Genomic DNA, 18,683 nt, shown 5'->3' with positions numbered 1-18,683 from the left:
ATAATGATTAGGTACACTTGAAGGCAAGGACCTTGCTCCTGATTGTCTCTATATTCCTAGCACTTAGAACACCCAGTGTACAAGTTTGTCAAATGAATGACTGTTGTTCCTCTTCATTGTTCCATTCATATTAGTGATAGGATCTACCATTCTCCCAATGTTTTAGTGATGTTTTTACCCCGGATCACCAATTAATGTGTCTTCATGGTCTATTTTACATGCATTTATTTTATTCTATTCACATCGACAATTGTCATACCACCTACAAAAAGTACAAAAGCCTAAACCATTTTCCAATACCAGGTCAGAGCCAAGGTGCAAAAGAGGAACTATACGGTAAATTACAAGAAGAGTTCAGGTGTCCCGTATGAAGCATGCTGCCTGTCACATGATGCATTTAAAGCTGTAAATATTGCCACAGGAGAATCTCTTGTCTTTGCAGCGGCCACACAGCTCCTGCCGATGAGGCCTCCTTAGATCGATGTGTCTTTTCTTTTGAAGACAGGAACAACGAGACTTTGAACAGGTCTTTTGAAAAGAAGCAACAGTTTGGGGACTAAATGATCAAATTAGTTCTTCAAATGTAGTCTTCAAATGAAAATACTTTTCCCCACCAGCCCTATCCCCGATATCTTTCTCCTCCTTTGAATCCTATGAGAAGTCCAAGACCAAGTTGTACAAAACCACTCACAGCCCACTAAATGTCATGCATTTTTCAAAATGAATGATCAGACGATATTTAAGAGAACATTGATGAGCCAGTCCAGAAGATACAAGAGAAAAGGTTTAAAAGTTAGAGTTTTGTAGAGCCTCTTCATTATACAGGTTTCTACATTTGTAGCCAGGTGGGAGTGAGCAGTGTGTATTAAGTGATTTGATTACCTAGACTGGAACATTTAGAAAATACTAGAGCAGTGATTCTCAACCAGTAGTATTTTACCTACCAGCAGACATTTGGAAATACCTGGAGAGATTTTTGCTTGTCACAACTGGAGGGAGGGGTGTTCTAGAGGAAGCTAAATATTTTCCTTCCAGTCATGCCTAATCTCTGCTGGAATTTGAGGAATTTTTAACCATTATCCTATTCTGTCTTCTGATAAATAAAAAACACACCCCATGGAGAGTGGTATACTACCCTGGTCCACCTTCCCAACCCTGCTAATCTTTGAAAATTTATAATCACTGCTCAATTTTCTGCATATGTTCATAGCCAAAAAGAATAAGTAAAGCTTTACCTTTTATATTGTGAAAAAGGCAGTTTTATTTTCCAAATGAGTGTCTCAGATATGATTTATCAAATGTTGTACTGCACTTACATCTTCCACTCTCCCGTTGATGAGTATGCATCCTTAAGAAAATTCTAATAGCAATACTCACATGTTGTTTACTCTAGGTACTGCTCCAAGCACTTTATATAAATTCACTTAATCCTCATATCACCTTTATAAGGAAGAAAAGGCTTAATTCAAAACAAATTTTTTTAGTTAAAAAAAAAATCAGGATTTAGTCTAAAGGTAGGTTTCTGGTTTTAGTAATGGTGGATTAGGTAGTTTTGACCAAATCTCCTACTTAGGACAACAAGAAAAGCTGAGCAGAGAAGATAATAATTAAAAACAAGAACTACTTGAAGGCACTGGAGAGATACCAAAGTATCAGAGGAGGAAGCCCAGAAATAGAGATGAGCCTGACATTTGGGACTATTTTCTCTCTAAAGGTAATTCTGTAAGAGGTGAAAGACAACAGGAAGCTGAAAATGAGTTTAACAAGTTGATGAGGCTGAGGGATAATCTTAAATATGTCAAAGTAGGAGAGACCTGGTAAACAATTCAGGTTTTGTGCTGGGACCCTGAAGGGCCCTGAAAGGCTACACCCTAAGAATAAGAATGAACCCAAAATTGACCAGCCTTCAACTGCTGAAGCCCAGTTTCAAAACTTGGTGAACTCCTATGATTGGAAAATAGTAATCTGAAATTGCTAGTGTCCCCATCTGCCCAACAGAAGCAGACAAGTCTTCTGTGAAAAACAATACTATCCTAGGCCTCAAATTATCACTATAATTTTTCATATACAATATATAGCACTCAAAAGTAACCAGGTATGTAAGGAGACAGAACAACATACTCGAAAACCAAGGAACGTGAAGAGGATAGCAACAGAACCATAGAGGATCAAATTAATGGAGTTTTATGGTACGGATTTTAAGAAAATGATGCTTAATATGTTCAAAGAGACTGATATTTCCAACAAAGAACTGGACGTCACTTAAAAAGACATAAAAATTCTAGTACTGAAAAACACAGTAACTGAAATCTATAACTGAATAGGTAGGTTTGACAGCAGATTGGAAAGAGCAGAAGGAAAAATTAGAGAAATGGAAGATAGTTTAGTAGTTGCTATCCAAACGGAAGCAAAGAGAGACAAAAGCTTAGGAAATACAGAAAAGAGCATAAAAGAGATAAGGGATATGGTGAAAGGTCTAATATGAGTAATTAGAAGAAAGAGAGAATGGAGGTAGAAGTAATATTTTAAAGATAATGGTTGATAATTTTCCAAGAGTGATAAAAGTCTTCAAGCTACAGATTCAAGAAACACTATGAATTGTAAGCAGGATAAATACAAAGAAACTACAATTGGGCATAAATTGTAAAACTGTTGAAAACCAAAGCAGAGAGAAATATCTTAAAAGCAAACAGACTTAAGAAGGTGAGAAAGTGAGATATATTACTTCAAAGGAGCTGCAATAAGACCAATAGCCAACTTTACAGAAACAATGAAGGTCAGATCCTTAAGGGGCAGAAAGAAACTACTGCCAACCTAAAAATTTTATATTCAGCAAAAATATCCTTTAGAAAAGCTATCTAGACAAAATAAAATGTGTCACCTTCAGATCTGCATTACAGGAAATATTAAAATGTGTTCTTCAGGTATAAGGAAAGTGGTCCCAGATACAAAAAGGACCTGAGAGCAGCAGAAAGGGTAAATATGTAGCTAAAGCTAAATTAATTATGACTATAACAAATAATGTCTTTTAAAGTTTAAAAATAACATACAACAATAGCAGCAAAGAAGTTTGGATGAAGTGATAAGGAATTAGTGTGACCTAAGGTCACTGCATTGTCAAGGAGAGGTGAGATTGACTTATCAACGTCTACATAAGTTGTTAAAGAATCATGCTGTATGATGAACATTAAAGAAGAACATTAAAGAATGAATAACTGCCAAGATAATGGGGGAGGTTTTAAAAAATCAATTCAAGTGAACACAAGAAAAAGGAGTATAATAGTAAGAAAATATATTTAAATCCAAAGTAATTATAGTAAACAAACTAAATGAGAATGTCAGACTAGAAAATCTAAAGATAAATAATTTATAAACGATTAGACTAGTTTTTTAAGTTATTTATTTCTTAGTAGTATAAAAATGTTAAGTAAGTGAAGGATTTAGGATAAAAAAAATTCTTGATTATGAAAATCAACTATGTCACACTTTTCTGAAAAGCTTCAAGAGATATCTCCTGCAAGCTGTTTTATGTAAGAGCTCATCGAATTCTGTGACATCCTAGACCTTGGGGACACCATGGAATCTGATCACAACTCTAATACTATCTGTCCAACCTTGGGCAAGTTATTTTCTTATTGAACTTTAGCTTTCTGGTCTGTATCATGGGAATAACATCTACCTCAAAGGTTAGATTACAGGAGATAATGAAAAGCACTTGGCCTCAAGTTTGGCACATAGTAAAAGCTTAATAAAGGTTACCTGTTAAATTATTACATGCAGACTATACACAGGGTGTTTGAGGAAAAACACACCACATACATAAACACACCACATAAGGCAACTTAAGAGTAAATCTTCCCCTTCCCCCCGCCAAAAAACGTAGAATTAATGTTTTTTCTAAAATATTATAAAAATTCAAACATACAGAAAACCTAACACTCCTGTACAGATATCTAAGTCTATCAAATCCTAACATTTTGCCACAGAAGCTTCATGCTTAAGAATAAAAACATTATAGATACGATGGAAATATTCTATTTGCTTACCTGGCATTGGATTGCTTCTACTCGATAAGGGTTAAAACTCTTTTGGCATTTGCAACAGAGTTGTTTGAAATAAACCTAAAGAGAAATTTGTCTTTTATACAAGTTTATAGGTACTCTAGGCTCCCAGATCTTAATTTAAGTAATCCATTCCTTCACCTTGCAGCTTGCTTTTGCCCAACCTCTATGCTGAAGTCTTAAGCTCTTCTAGTGCTATCAGTCACTTTTTATTATTTGAACCTCATTTTCCTTACCTGTAAAATTGAGACAATACCACTTCCTTTTTCTATAATTCTGACAACTACCCAATAATGTACACAAAGTACCACAGTAAAAGTCTTCAGTGAGAAGTAGCTATGATAACTTTATTCATTGTGCAGGCAGAACCCTTGACTTGCTCCTTCTGTCCTGGTCTATTTGCCCCTACTTTTTCATTTTTTTCAGTATTTCTCAATTTGAAATTTAAATTACTTATAGTTACCCACCAACACACGTGGTTTCCAGGCTTTGTGCATTTTCTTGTGCACTTTCTCTCCCTTCCTCACTTGGTGAACTCCTATTTATAAACCTTTAAAATCCTGCTTGGACATCAGGATGCCTTCCCTCTGACAGGGTTAATCGTCCCCCTCCTATATCATTTCTGTACCACTTCCATGCCACGGGTGCCAATGCATATACCACCAAATCTCATTTTGTCTGCGTCATTCCTATCAAATTTCTCCAGGATGAGTTCTATGTCTCGTTCTTTTTTTCCTAGTGTCACCAGTGTTTGAATTAAACCCACTGTTTCTTTTCTGGCAAGAGAAGGAAAGTAATTTTAATTTAGTTTAAAAATCTATTCGCCTCCAGGTTCTAGTAAATGGCTAGGGTTAAAAACAACAACAACAACAACAACAAACAACCAAGTTTTCATTCAGGTGGTAGCATGCCTCCTTACCCTCTCCCTCTACAGTCCTTAAGAAGGAAAAGCAGTATCTAAAATGCAACAGCACAGGGGCCTCAAACTCAAATGCTTGTAGAGGTGAATGAGAGACACGAGATGCAGACTGCTGTGAAATAAAGGCCACATGCCCAGTGAAAGGAGACAGAAGCTGCTCAAGTCCAGCCTACTGCTCTCAAACTGAGAGCGTTTAATGACCAGAGTCTGATGGTTCAGGAAAATCTGGAAATGCAAAATGTGGAATCTTTCCCAGCCTAAATATGTTGACAACTAATTCAAATTAAGGCGGGGAGCCTAAATAACCAAGTCTCTCAAGGTTAACTTTACAATAAATTATTTCTCTCATTGCCCCACCTTGTGGACAGACAGTGGAAATTTTCTAGCGCTAAGGCCCAAACTTGTTACAATATACCAACTAAAAAATGATTATAGGGCTTCCCTGGTGGCGCAGTGGTTGAGAGTCTGCCTGCCGATGCAGGGGACATGGGTTCGTGCCCCGGTCCAGGAAGATCCCACATGCCGTGGAGTGGCTGGGCCCGTGAACCATGGCCCCTGAGCCTGTGCGTTCGGAGCCTGTGCGTTCGGAGCCTGTGCTCCACAACGGGAGAGGCCAGAACAGTGAGAGGCCCGCATACAAAAAAAAAAAAAAAAAAAGATTATAGCAAGTCCCAATGTATACAAGAGCAAGAGTTCATTTAAATAACCTGACATTTTGTCTGGTGCAACTACCATACCAAATATAACACCAGGGTTCAGGAGCTCAAGAGCTCTTGTGGACAGCCCAATTCAGTTCAATCCAAACATTTACTGAACACCTGTTATGTGCCTGGCACAGAGGCTGCCAAGATGACCGAGACAGCATTCTAGTCATGCTCCATTAGGAAACATGTTCTTCCTCCATGCAGCACCTGTGCCCGCCCATGCTCTCCCTTGTCCCACTCACTTTTACTTACCTTATTAGTTCCAGAAATGCACCACACATAAGCACTCTCCCATCTGGTCTTACAATCTTTACAGTGAAAATAGCCATATTTTGGTTCTAAAAACTGCAAATAAGGAGGAAAAGTCCTTTACTATCTTGGGGTGGTGGGGAGGGGGGGTGCGGATAAAAAGCCAGATCCTTCTATCCTTGTGGCTTTGTATAAGAAACAACAAGAAGCCTCCTTAATCTCATTCATAGCTATTCTCAAGGTCACTACGTGAACTCAGCTCTCAAGGATTGATTACTCTGGGACGCTTCTAGCTGCTCTCACGCTTTTCCAATCTATTTTCCCCAAGGCCATTAGCACCACCTGCACAAAATGAAGATCTGATCACAGACTTCACAAACCTGAAACCCTTCTTTGTCTCATTTCCAATAGCTATGGTTCCCAAACTTTGGGCTTTCATAGGCTTAAAGTTGGCACCCCATTTTACCAAAAAATTAAACACACACACATACACATAAGACATGTAAAATATATGTTTGCAGAGAAGATTCTGCTCTCGTTGCACCAGAAATGGAAAAAAAGGAAAGAGAGGGCTGAGGTGAGGGAAAAAAAAGCTCACCTGGAAGTTGGGCTTCCGGAGCGGCTCGCTGGCGTCTCCCTGAGCTTGCTTGCTCTTCCTTTCCCGAGGACTTGAGGCATCTTCCTCCCCCAACTCCTCCTGTTGCCGGAGTTCCTCCCGCTGGTTCTCTTCCGACCCTGGTGTTGGTGGCGGCAGCGGCGGCGGCTGGCTGGCCTTGGGAGGACCCGAAAGCGCCTTCCTCTCCTCGTCTTCCCCATCCTTCTGCAGCCGCACCAGGCCCCTGCGGCCCATCACTGGCGAATAGACTTCCCAGGCTGACAGGGACGCCTTGTACCCCGTGCTGCCCCAGGGGGAGCGGCTGTGCAAGGTGCGAGGCCCCAGTGAGCATTGCACGGACTTGTCCACCCGGGGGTTCACCTGCACGCCCACCTCCTTGGTGTCGGCCTTGCACAGACGCAGGCTCAGGCTGGGGTTCATCTGGGAGAGAATGGCCTTAAGCTGGGCCCTCTTGTAAGGGTCCACGCAGTAGTCGGAGGCGTTGGAGGGCACCAGCAGCCCCGGCCTGGCCAGGAAAGCGGGGGGACCGTTGTTGTGCCTCCAGTCGGGCTGTTTGTGCTCAGAAAGTCCAGGCTGGCCCAAAGGCAGCGTGTTCCCATAGCCCGGGTACAAGCTGTAGGGCACACGGACCAAGCGCTCCATCCGGCCGCAGTGCGCCCAGGCGCAGCGTAATATCCTGGGGCAGTTTGTTTGTGTCCTTGTTTTGCCTTCCACCTTCATCCGCTCCCTCTTTCTCCAGATCAGGTTGGTTCAGGTTCTTCCCAAGCTTCTCCATTTATTTCTGATTCTGATGGGTGCTGATTCCTATTACCCTAATTGCAGGAGGGAAGGGGATCTCCCTACCTACTGAGGTCTAATTGCCACCTCATCCCTAATTGCTTTTTTCTGTCTCTTCAATTCACTGCTCCTGAATCTTTTTTCAAAGCTGTTTTTCATTTACCTTCTTATTCACACACGTTTTAATTAGCAATTCATTAATTCACTATTCCCACAGTGACTTACCATTTTAGAGACCCTGTTTTAAAAGATACTGTACATCCAATACGAGCAGTAAATTATTTGAGCTGCCACACTATAAGAGTGAGTATAAGGAAGAAAGTATATTATGGCAGAGCTAAAGAACGTAAAAAACCTGGTACTACAGGAGCAAGGAGCATAAAGTTATGGGCAGAGTGTGGGGAGGGGGGGAGGGGGAGGAACAGGGTATATAGTGAAAAAGTATATTTCAGAGGGTTGTATGACATACCAACAGTTCTCAATAGTCTACTCTAGTGGACCCGCCCCCCAAAAAAGGTGAAAAGCAGCAAATTGTTCAGATTTAGAGGTTAAATGCAGACAATCACAGGATAGTTAAGTATCTGAAGTTACACAGACTTGAACTGAAACCTGGGCCTTGTTTATCACTCAACTTAACTAGATAACTCAGATTCCCCATCTGACAATACTAACCAATTTATAGGATTATTGTAAGATTAAACGTGATATCCTTTATAAAGCAGAATAACTCATAGATGTTCATTAAGTGTTAGCTGTTATTGGGTAAGGATCCCAGGCCCATGTTTCTTTGCTATTTAGGCCTAGATGATCATAAGTTTTGGTATCTATCTGTATTGGTAAGGCTTCCTACTACAGCAAAGGATTACGATCAAACTAAAATGACACCTCAGGTACCAAGTAGAGGCCACTCTTTTTCAAATCCACGGTTGCTTCCACTGTTCACTGCTCAAGAGCCTTCGGAAAGCAGCAAGGTCCATGAGCCCCTCTCACCTCCAGAATCCAGCTGAAGGCTTCCTAGGTACTACAATAAACCTGAATAAAGCCTTGTGCTAGGCATATCACAGACCCCGTGAACGATGAGACTGCTGTCTTTCAGGGCAGTTTGGAGGGGAAGTTAGGCACAAAACAGTTGTTTGGTACCCTAGGAACGTCAGGGATACTACGGAAGCCTGCAGAGGGAAGTGCCTAACACTGCAGGAGGCCTGAGGTGGGTTTCACAATTTTTCAAGCAGGGAAACAGGCTCAGAGGTTTTGAAATCCTGCTGCCTAAGAGCAACACGCGGACTAGACCCAACGTCCTCTGGCTTCAAATCTCGGCCTCTTCCACTCCTTAGGGCGCACTCAGCCGGGAAGGGAGTTATCCACAGCCAAGGACCACTCTGGGGTTTTCTAACGTCTGCCCACTTTGGGGGACGCCCGCTTTTAGGACCAAACAGGGACTTTTCACAGACCCCAGGCCGCATTCGAGGGGGACCACCCAAACGTGACATGGAGCGAAGGGGGAGGAGGCGGCGAGTATACATAGGGCGTGGTGCCTCCAAGCAGCGCGGCCTAGTAGTCTGAAGGCTCAGGAGAAGAGAACGGACACCTCAGCTCCCTCTTTAGCGGCTCGGAACTGACTGTCAGGCAGCCAAACAAGTATTCGCTTCGGCCACAACTACAGGCGGCGGAGACGCGGCCCGAGTCTGACTTCCGGGTGGCGCGCGCGCGCTGCGTGCAGCGTCATGGCGTCATCGCGTGACGTATCCCGTGAGCGGGCTTTTGGAGCGAGAGTCTGAAACCGCTGGGCGGAGGTGGGACTGTTACGGCTCCGCGCCGTGTGTGTTGTCTGGGTCGGTGGGTCGCGGCGAAACGGAGCCTGCGGGGTCAGATTTCTGATCTGAGTGCCGGCGCACGTTTTGTCAGCCTACTCTGGACAAAAACAGCTGCACCTCTGAAGGCGGTTAGTATTCGCAGGGGTGGAGACGGGCGGCGGGGAGTGCCTCCGGTGCCCGGGTGGGAGCCGGGCCTCGGGCCCTCACTGGTCCCTGCCCACCCCGCACCGACGGGGAGAAGGGACCCGCTCCTCGGGGCTCGAGGGCGCCCCTTCCCCGGGACTCCATTGCCCAGCTTTGGACGCCGCTTGTCCCAGACGTCTCAAGCTGAAGTTTCCTTAATTGGAATCACGATGAAGTTACTTTCACGGAATATTGCTATCTTGGAAAATGTCCTAGGGCCTGTGGCCCACTGTATCTGCCTCACTTAGTCCCCGGGTAACTGGTGTGTTAACGAAGATTTACTGATTGGGAATTGTCAAACGGTGTTGATCTAATAGCCCTCGCTAACTGCGCAGCCACTAGCCACACGTGACTAGTTAATAAAGAGTAAATAATATTAAAAATTCTGTTCTTGAGTCAGACTTGCCACATTTCAAATGCTGAATGTGGCCAATGGCTACTCTATTGGACGGCACAGATATACAATGCTCTTTTCATCGCTGTGAGTTCGATTCTTTTCCCGAGTGGGACCGAGGTAAATAAGCATTGTAACTTTAGGCAGGTTTAGCCGCTTCCGCTTTTACCTCAGAGTCACTTAAGAAGGACTGCATCCCTGTGAAGTGTATTTTGGTGTTCTCTTTTGCAGACTCCGTTACCAAACGTTGGAATAATATTGTAGATAAAAATGCCGATTGGATGCAAAGAGAGGCCAACGTTTTTTGAAATTTTTAAGACGCGATGCAACAAAGCAGGTATTGACAGATTTTATATAAATTGATCGTTTACATTGAGAAAAATGTTTTCAGAAAAATGTAATTATGCATGCTTGCTGAAAAAATTCAGTACTTCATGTTTTTGTTTACACTATAAACTGTGCTTTATAGAGTCATAAATCAGGAAAATAATCATTTACGGTTAAACAAATGATAAATATAGAACCTGTAGTGGATAAAGAGGAGACTGACCCCTTGATTAGCAGAATTGTTTTTAAAGCAGAGAACTTCTAGCAAATCAGAAGCACTGGTAACGTTATAGCAGAAGTTGTCAAACTTTTTGGTCTCAGTTCTCCTTACACTCTTAAAATGATTGAGGACCAAGAGCCTTTGTTTATGTAGGTTACCACATTAGAGATTAAAACTAAGAACTTAAAAAAATATTAATTTAATTAATAAAAATAAACCCATTGCATATTAACATGCATAACATGTTTATGAAAAATAACTATTTTACAAGAAAAATGTGAGAAGAGTGACATTATTTTAAAATTTTGCAGTTCTCTTTACTATCTGGCTCAATAGAAGATAGCTGGATTCTCATACTCATTTCTGCATTTAATCTGTTACAATATGTTGTTTTGATAGAAGTACATGAAGAAAACCCAACCTCACACAGCAATGTAATTAGAAAAAGAAGTATTTTAGTAGTCTTCACTTAACTGTGGCTATTTTTCTTTGGTACTACTCGAAAACTTAAGACAAGTGGTAGTTTCTTAAAAGTTGCAATGTGGAATCCGAAACCATGTAATGAATTTTTCATACTCTTCTTACATAAAATTCAATTAGTCTTTCTTGTACCTTGAATAAATCTTTTATCCATGTTGTAACATCATGCGTGGATTATTTGAAAAATATTAATGATATTCCATATATTGACACATTGCATTAGACATTATTAAAAAATCACATTGGAGGGCTTCCCTGGTGATGCAGTGGTTAAGAATCCTTCTGGCAATGCAGGGGACACGGGTTTGAGCCCTGGTCCCGGAAGATCCCACATGCTGCAGAGTAACTAAGCCCGTGTGTCACACTACTGAGCCTGTGCTCTAGAGCCCACGACCCCACAACTACTGAGCGAATGAGCCTCAACTACTGAAGCCCATGCACCTAGAGCCTGGGTTCCGCAACAAGAGAAGCCACCGCAATGAGAAGCCCTTGCACCACAACGAAGAGTAGCCCCCGCTCGCCGCAACTAGAGAAAGCCCAACGCGCAGCAATGAAGACCCAATGCAGCCAAAAGATAAATAAATAAAATAAAATAAATAAAAATCACATTGGTTACCTCACTGATCTCATCAGAAAAGTCTTTTAAGATTGGGAAGACATCAAGCTCACAGAGGCTGATAGAGTTTTTAACAAAATTCTAATTCTCATTTGAAAGCTCACATGTTACCATTGGCAACAAACTGTTGTTTTCCCTGCAGTAACAGGCCCACTTCATTCATTTCTGAGAAAATGTCTACCAAATCACCCAACTCAGAATAACTTAGTCGTTCTTTCTTGTGAAAATGGCTTTCCATGAAAAGTGCTAATTCAGCTCACAACTCATCACGAGTGCTTTTTCTAAACAACTCTTGTGCTTAAATATGCAGAAATGCTTTATGAATGCTTCCATTTTTGTCACGGAGAATATTAAAAACATGTGCCCAAGGGTTAGGCTTTAATAAAACTAACTTTTGCTGCCTAGTTAAGGACACTTTAAGTTAAACTTGCTTTTTGTTTCTTTGGCCGCACCACGCGGCATGTGGGATCTTAGTTCCCCGACCAGGAATGGAACCCGTGCCCCCGCATTAGGAGCATGGAGTTTTAACCACTGGACCGCCAGGGAAGTCCCGCTTTTTTGTTTTTGTGTTTTTACAAGTGCATGGTGACGAAGAATACGGTGACTCCTAGTACAGTTTGTGGCCACTGCCTTGACTCAGGCAAAGCTTCATCAGTTTTACCCACCAGTGGTGTAATGTCAATGTTGGGAAAAAGGCAAATGATGGCTAATAATGAAATAATGAATGAAATAATGAAATAATGAATAATGAAATAATAATGAAAATAGTTTTGACCTTATGGACCTCTTGAAATGGTCTTAGTGACCTTCGCCTCAAGTGGTCCACAGACCACACTTAGAGAACCACTACTTTAAGGATAGATCACAGGAGAAATTTTGTCTTTCTCTTTAACAGAGAATCTATTCCATTCAATCTGTGAGTCTGCATGTCTCTTGTACCTATAGATTTATCACAGCCACTTATGTAGTATTGATAATTACTTGAATTGTGTCTGTGGAATGCATTCTTACTATGGATGATTTTTGTTTCTGAGTCGTGAATATGAAAGAAAACTTTAGAAGAGCTAATATAGGTAATAATCTCCTTGTAAGTTTTGTAAACTTTTGTTATACCTTACTACAGATTGATAAGAGAACAGATTAATGATCCTGTTTAATTAGTATTCCTTAAAAGTAATCCACAGTCAAAATCTCAAGCAATTGTAATCTTTACTGGCTCATGGATTTTATTGTGTCACTGATTAAAACCCAGGTGGGATTTTAATTTTTCTTACAGATTTAGGACCAATAAGCCTTAATTGGTTTGAAGAACTTTCTTCAGAAGCTCCACCCTATAATTCTGAACCTTTGGAAGAATCAGAATATAAAATCAGCAGTTATGAAACAAACCCATTTAAAACACCACAGAGGAAACCTTATCATCAGTGGGCTTCAACTCCAATAATATTCAAAGAGCGAGGTCTAACTCTGCCACTGTACCAATCTCCTTTAAATGAATTAGATAAATTCAGATTAGATTCAGGTAAGTAATATGATGTGGTTGACTAGAAAAAACATGAACTAGTAATTCAGACAAATTACTGTTAAAAATTCCAGCTCTGTTGTTACCTATGTCATGTTGGTCAGCTCAACCTCTGGCCACACTTTCCCCACCTGAAAAGTGGAAATGTGAAAATACTACCAAGGTTTGGATTAAATAAAATAATGTAGGTCCTTGATAAATGTTTCTTTTCCTCCTTCCTTTGATTAATATATCCTGCCCACTGAGATTTGCTAAATTATGTCATTCCTATACAAAAAAACCTAGGGCTTGTTTTGATGTTAAACTAAACTGTATTTCTGCAGGCTATCACAGAGGACAGATTCTTTTTAACAGTTGCTATAAGTGTCTTTTGATTCGGTAGCACTTTCTCAGGCCTGTGTGCCAGATGTTTGCAACTTATGTAATAAGATTATATATTCATTTAAATATTTATTACCTGCTTGATTTAAGTAACATACTCTTCCTTTCTTTGGAGTATTACTCTCTAGTAAGAGGAATTAACAGTACACAGATTAAGTACAGTTTAGGGTTGAATGTGGTACATGCCAAAAGAACAAAAAGTATAATGAGAGTTAAGAAGAAAGAAAGCATAAATAATACTGAGGGCAATTAGGGAATATTCAGTTGAATTAAACCTTGAAGAATAGATGAGATTCAGAAATTTGAAGATGGAGTAGAGTGAGCGTGTTCTAGGCAGAGGGAAAAACATGAGGAAGAATATGTAGTTTGTGAAGTTAATAGCAAGGAATTCAGACTGTTTGGAGTGTTGCGTGTTTGAAAGGGACCAATAAACAGCCTAAGGCTAAAAAAAGCAGATTAGAGGCAGACATTGAATGCCAGGCTAAAGAAATTGAATTTATTTGATAGGTTGTTGAGCAGAGAAGTCACATGCAAATTTAATCATGCTACTTCCTGCTTCAAACCTTTGATTACCTCCCTTTGCCCTCATGATAAAATCCAGACTCCTTAATATGATTTACAAGGTCCTTTATAATCTGTTCTCTCATTAACTCTTGCCTCATCCTGCCATAATTCCCCTCCCACCCACCCTCAATTTTCCATTCATTTGTACTGAATTTCTTTCTGAAACCACCATGCTCTGTGGCTCTTTACACTGTTACCTCTGCCCAGTACTTACTTACTTCTTATGCTTTGTCTAGCTAACTGACACTCATCTTTCAGATCTTGACTTATTTCTCTGCTTCTGGGAAGTATTGCCTCTTGCACTCCTTTAGCTTCCAGTGAAGGAGACTTAACATAAGCGATTATCCTCTGATTAGTGCTATGAAATAGGAAACTCATGGTATTAGAAAATGCACATATAAAAGGGGATGTAGGTAATGAGCAAAGATTTTCTTAAACATTATTGGATACCTAATGGCATACGTAGTGAGTATTCAGTAAGTATTTGTAGAATAAATTAATATTTATTTTGCTTAGAAAGCCTAAAAATCTGGCAGCAGTCTTTGGAGATGTGTTTTTCAAAACGTGAGGCATGGACCATTAGACTCTCCTGAAGTGCTGATTGAAAAGGAAGATTCCAGGCACTTTTCTGAATCTATTAAATTAGAATCTCTGGGAATGGTGGTCATGAATGTACATTTTAAACTAATTGGGTGATTCTTATAGGAGGAGAAGACTGCAGGCAGGGAGATCAATTAGGAGACACATAGTGGTCCAGGTGATGGGAGCAGGTACCTGAATTAGAGTAATGGTAGTGAAAGTGGATATAGGAGGCAGAAACTACAGGACCCTGCAATAGCCTAGATATGGAAAATTCAAAAGAAAGGATCAAATCACAGGTGTAGGGCAGGACTAAGAATGTAGTGGTGGCATTTGTAGAAATTGTAAGCACTGGGGGAAAAGCAGGTTTGAGAGGGAAAAGGTTTGAAAGGATGAAAAAAAAGTAGGTTGAGGTTTGGATTGCAGTTTGAGAAAGTATTGGGATGTGAAGGTGGAGATGTCCTGAGAGCTTTTGGGAATACAAGACTGAAACTAAAGAAAGAATACAGGTGGGAGAGAAAGCTATAGGAATCAACTATCTGTTTGGAAAGTGAGGAAGTCATCAGATATGGTGAGAAAATTGATTATGATGAGGCCTAGGATAGAACCTTAGGGAATATTTAACAAATGAAACGTAGAAGAGGACACAGAAAAGGGAATCATCCATTCAACAAATATTCCATGCTTGCTTTTTGCCTGGCAGCTTGCTTGGCATTAAGGATACAAACATGAATAAGATGGCTTTTGACTTCTGGAACTCAGTCATGTAGGGGAGAAAATATATAAATATACTGGTTGGTATATGTTATAATAGGAGCATGTATAAAGTATGATGTTATAGATATAGTAAAGGTAACAGCCATCTGTCTTAGTTGGTCAGGAAAAGCTCTGTAAACCAGTTTATACTGAATCTACTGAATCTTGAAAGACATACCTAGAGTTGGCGGTTTATTGTCTAATTGTAACCTGCTGGGATTGGTCTTTCTATAACCAAGGAAGGATAGGAATGAATTAATAAGGTCACTGTGGACTCACGGCAGAGGAGTTAGCTTTTTTAAGGTTGCATAAATAATTCTGTTGACTTGAGACCTTTTGAGACCTTTTGCTTTTAAGTTTACTTTAAATTGAGTATTGAAATGTAAGAGTAGGACTTAAACTGTTTTTAAACGTACTTAGTTCAGTTCTAACATCTAATATATTATTTTTAAATTATCCATTAAATTCCATGAGGCAGTGTGCTGTTTCTTCTCAGCAGTCTTTCCTCTTGCATAAGATTCCATGAGTTTATCTTAACCATCGTTCGTCTTATTTATGAGCTCCTCAAGTTATTTGGGAAATATTTATTGGGGTATGAACTTCATTTTGCCTGGTTCATTTATTTATTTACTTTTCATTTCTTACAGTTTCTATTCTTTTGCACTTCTTTTTATTGCTGAGCCAATATCAATACTTTATTATTAACTAAAGTCCTGTGTTTACACTAGGGTTCATTCTTTGTACAGTTCTGTGGATTTTGGCAAACGTGCAATGTCATGTACCCACCATTACAGCATCATACAGAATAGTTTCACTGCCCTGAAAATCCCTTGTGCTCCACCTATTCACCCTTCCTTCCTTCCCCCTAAACCCCTGGCAACCACTGATCTTTTTACTGTCTATAGTTTTGTCTTTTCCAGAATGTAATATAGTTGCTTCCTTCACTTAGCAATGTAAGGCTCCTCCATGTCTTTTCGTGGCTTGATAGCTCATTTCTTTTTATCATTGAATAATGCTCTTTTATGTGGATGTACCAGTTTGTTTATCCATTTACCTATTGAAGGACACCTTGGTTGCTTCCAAGTTTCAGCAATGATGAATAAAGCTGCTATAAACATTCATGTGCAGGATTTTGTGTGGACCTGAGTTTTCAATTCATTTGGGTAAACAGCTAGGAGTACAATTGCTGGATCTCATCCTAGAAGTATGTTTAGTTTTGTAAGAACTGCAAACTGTCCTCCAAAGTGGCCACACCATCTTGCATTCCCATCCACAGTGAATGAGAGCTTCTCTCACTCCACATCCTCATCAGCATTTGGTGTTGTCTGTATTTTAGGTTCTAATCTAAATACACCATTCTAACGGGTGTGTAGTGGTATCTCATTGTTTGCCTTCTTTTTTAAGTCCATGTTTTTGTTTGTTCTGATTAGGACTTTATTTTAAGAAAGATCCTTAATCTTTCTTAAAACAAAGAAAGGGGAAAAGGTGAAATTTCAAAATAGGTTTAGTTACTTTTCAGTATCTTTAACTAAAAGTCTCTTAGAGAAGGAGATTGGATATCTTGTTGAAGAAGGGTTTGCAATTTACACGTACATTTGGCTTATGTGTATTGCCTGTTTCTTGAGAAAGGAGAATATAACACAGTGTTTGGGTAGGTTGCTACAAATAGTTTTCAGCTTGGTCTTTTCTTTGTTTCAGTAACACTAATGCAGCTTATTTTCCCCAAAACTTCTCTAAGTTAGAGATTATAGGAACAATTAAAGCGATTATTTTTGTTTTTTATTATTAATTTTTATTGAGTATAGTTGCTTTACAGTGTTGTGTTAGTTTCTTGCTATAAAGCAATTACTTTTAAAAGCAATTTTTTAAGAGTAATAGTAAGTGCCAAATTTGTGATACAGAAAATAGGAATATTGAAAAACTATAAATTGGATTTGATAGAGCCACATATAGCTTTAGAAACATTATTGTCTTAGAAAGTAGATGTGTTCAGTAGGAACAGACACAAGTATTATGTGTCACTGTCTACAACCCACTTTTCTTATCATTGCTAATTCATTCAGCCAGTATTTGTGGAGTGTCTATAATGTATCAGGCATTATTGTAGTTTCTAAGGATACAGTGATAAGTAAAACAAGTCCTCTACTTCAAGGAGCACACAGTCTAATAGGGGAAACAGGAACAGTGTATGATAAACTACTCTGTGGGGAACACATCAGAGGGGCGGTCAGTCTCACCTTAGGGACCAGTAAAGATTTCTGGAGGAGGAACTTTCAAAATGGAAACCTGAAAGGGAATCTAGGTCAAGAGAAATAAAAAGAGGTAGAAAGAAACAGTTTGTACAAAGGCTTAGAGTGAAAGAGAACATCCTTGCAGAATATGCACATGGATGGACATGGCTAAAATTAGGTTGTGAAAGAATGTCATTGTAAAAATTAAATCAGATTGTGAAAGGCCTTGTTACTAGGGAGTTTTGTTATGGAGTTTGAACTCAATCTTGAAAACAAGATCTTGAGAGGTTTTCAGCAGAAGAGTCATATGGTCAGGCTTTGTACTTTGGTATGTTTTCAGTAAATGTCTTTTCCTTTACTCTCACCTGTCAAGATACCATAGTACTGTGTGTAACTGAATGACAAGTCGTGCCACATTTATTTTGTATTCCACTTGTGTACATTTCAAACAGTTTTCCCTACTATACTATGAACTCCCTGTGGTTAAAGCTCTGTCTTGAATTGTATTACTCAAACTGTCTTGGGCTTGTTGTATGCGTCACATGGTTGTTGAATGGGGGCAGACATCCTTTGAGACATCCCTTTCTGAGAGGAGTGAGCAAACTGAGAAACCAGTTCAGACTGAATTCCCCATGTATTCTCCTTCCCAATGTAGATGAGGCTTTCTGTTTTTAAATACTTCCAGAGAATAAAAATTCACAATCTAGAACATACACATCCTCACTGAATTATTGCACTGTTTCAGGAAAGGACATTGCTAGTGGTAAACATAAAAGTTGTTGCACGACGAAGGTGAAAATGAATCAAGTAAATGATGTTACCAGCCCACCTCCAAATTCTTCTCTTAGTGAAAGGTATGATGAAGTCATTATATTAAAGCACTTAAATGAAACGTTTTCCTACATGTGATGTTTGTTATATACAGATGCATCTAATTTTCATGGTAATATTTTGCTGTAGAGCCTGGTAGAGGATCTTCTATTTTAAAATAATTTCCTTTTAGATTGAGTCCTTCAATACAATAATTTTTACATTACAAACATTTACTTTGTTTTTCTTATAACATTGAATTCACTATTTTCCTGTGTATCCATGGAATTTTTAAGTAACAAAAATATTATTGATGAAAAGCAATGCCTTTGAAATATCCTGTTTAAAATAATTTATGTACTTTGAATCTTTGGAGAGAATATGATGCTGTTATAGAGTCACTTTATATAATTTTTAAATTCAAAATATACAATTCCTAACATCTAAAATTTGTGAGTACTTTATACATTACTTTCAATG

The 18,683-nt window shown here is 39.5% G+C and overlaps 2 protein-coding genes across 9 annotated transcripts in view; one reads left to right on the top strand and one right to left on the bottom strand.

Annotated features, from left to right (window-relative positions):
• Positions 1-208: 208 nt before the first annotated feature.
• On the bottom strand, positions 209-8,929 carry ZAR1L (zygote arrest 1 like). Its single transcript, XM_027116554.1, has 4 exons — positions 6,532-8,929; positions 5,937-6,029; positions 4,047-4,121; positions 209-528 (listed from the first exon to the last, which is right to left on the bottom strand). The coding sequence occupies exons 1-4, from the start codon at positions 7,267-7,269 to the stop codon at positions 385-387; spliced, it is 1,050 nt and encodes a 349-aa protein (XP_026972355.1). The 5' UTR covers positions 7,270-8,929; the 3' UTR covers positions 209-384.
• Positions 8,930-9,121: 192 nt separating this feature from the next.
• The window catches only part of BRCA2 (BRCA2 DNA repair associated), a 60,664-nt gene continuing 51,102 nt past the window's right edge, over positions 9,122-18,683 (top strand). For 2 of the 8 annotated variants that reach the window (XR_003434806.1, XR_003434805.1), the window contains exons 1-4: positions 9,124-9,268; positions 9,949-10,054; positions 12,637-12,882; positions 18,139-18,247. Coding sequence is in view for 3 of the 8 variants with exons in the window: in XM_027116541.1 (XP_026972342.1) it covers positions 9,988-10,054; positions 12,637-12,882; positions 18,139-18,247 (422 nt within the window). In the remaining 5 variants the exon portion in view is untranslated. Of the gene's footprint in view, positions 9,269-9,948; positions 10,055-12,636; positions 12,883-18,138; positions 18,248-18,683 lie in introns of all 8 variants that reach the window. The other 6 variants (XR_003434804.1, XR_003434803.1, XR_003434802.1 and 3 more) reach the window with 4 other exon arrangements.

The sequence above is a fragment of the Aethalodelphis obliquidens genome, unplaced genomic scaffold (genome assembly GCF_003676395.1).
Source record: "Aethalodelphis obliquidens isolate GAN/ISIS:26980383/991018 unplaced genomic scaffold, ASM367639v1 scaffold16, whole genome shotgun sequence".
Classification (NCBI taxonomy): domain Eukaryota; kingdom Metazoa; phylum Chordata; class Mammalia; order Artiodactyla; family Delphinidae; genus Aethalodelphis; species Aethalodelphis obliquidens.
The sequence above is the reverse complement of the archived record's forward strand: the minus strand, read 5'-3'. Positions and strand labels throughout refer to the sequence as shown.

Bases quoted from the DNA above. Each gene is read 5' to 3' on its own strand.
- ZAR1L (XM_027116554.1), bottom strand. From the start codon at position 7,269: ATGAAGGTGGAAGGCAAAACAAGGACACAAACAAACTGCCCCAGGATA. The intron at 6,030-6,531 runs GTGAGCTTTTTT...CCTTATTTGCAG, and splicing joins TCCGGAAGCCCAACTTCCAG to TTTTTAGAACCAAAATATGG. The intron at 529-4,046 runs GTAAGCAAATAG...TCTTTTCAAAAG, and splicing joins TAGAAGCAATCCAATGCCAG to ACCTGTTCAAAGTCTCGTTG.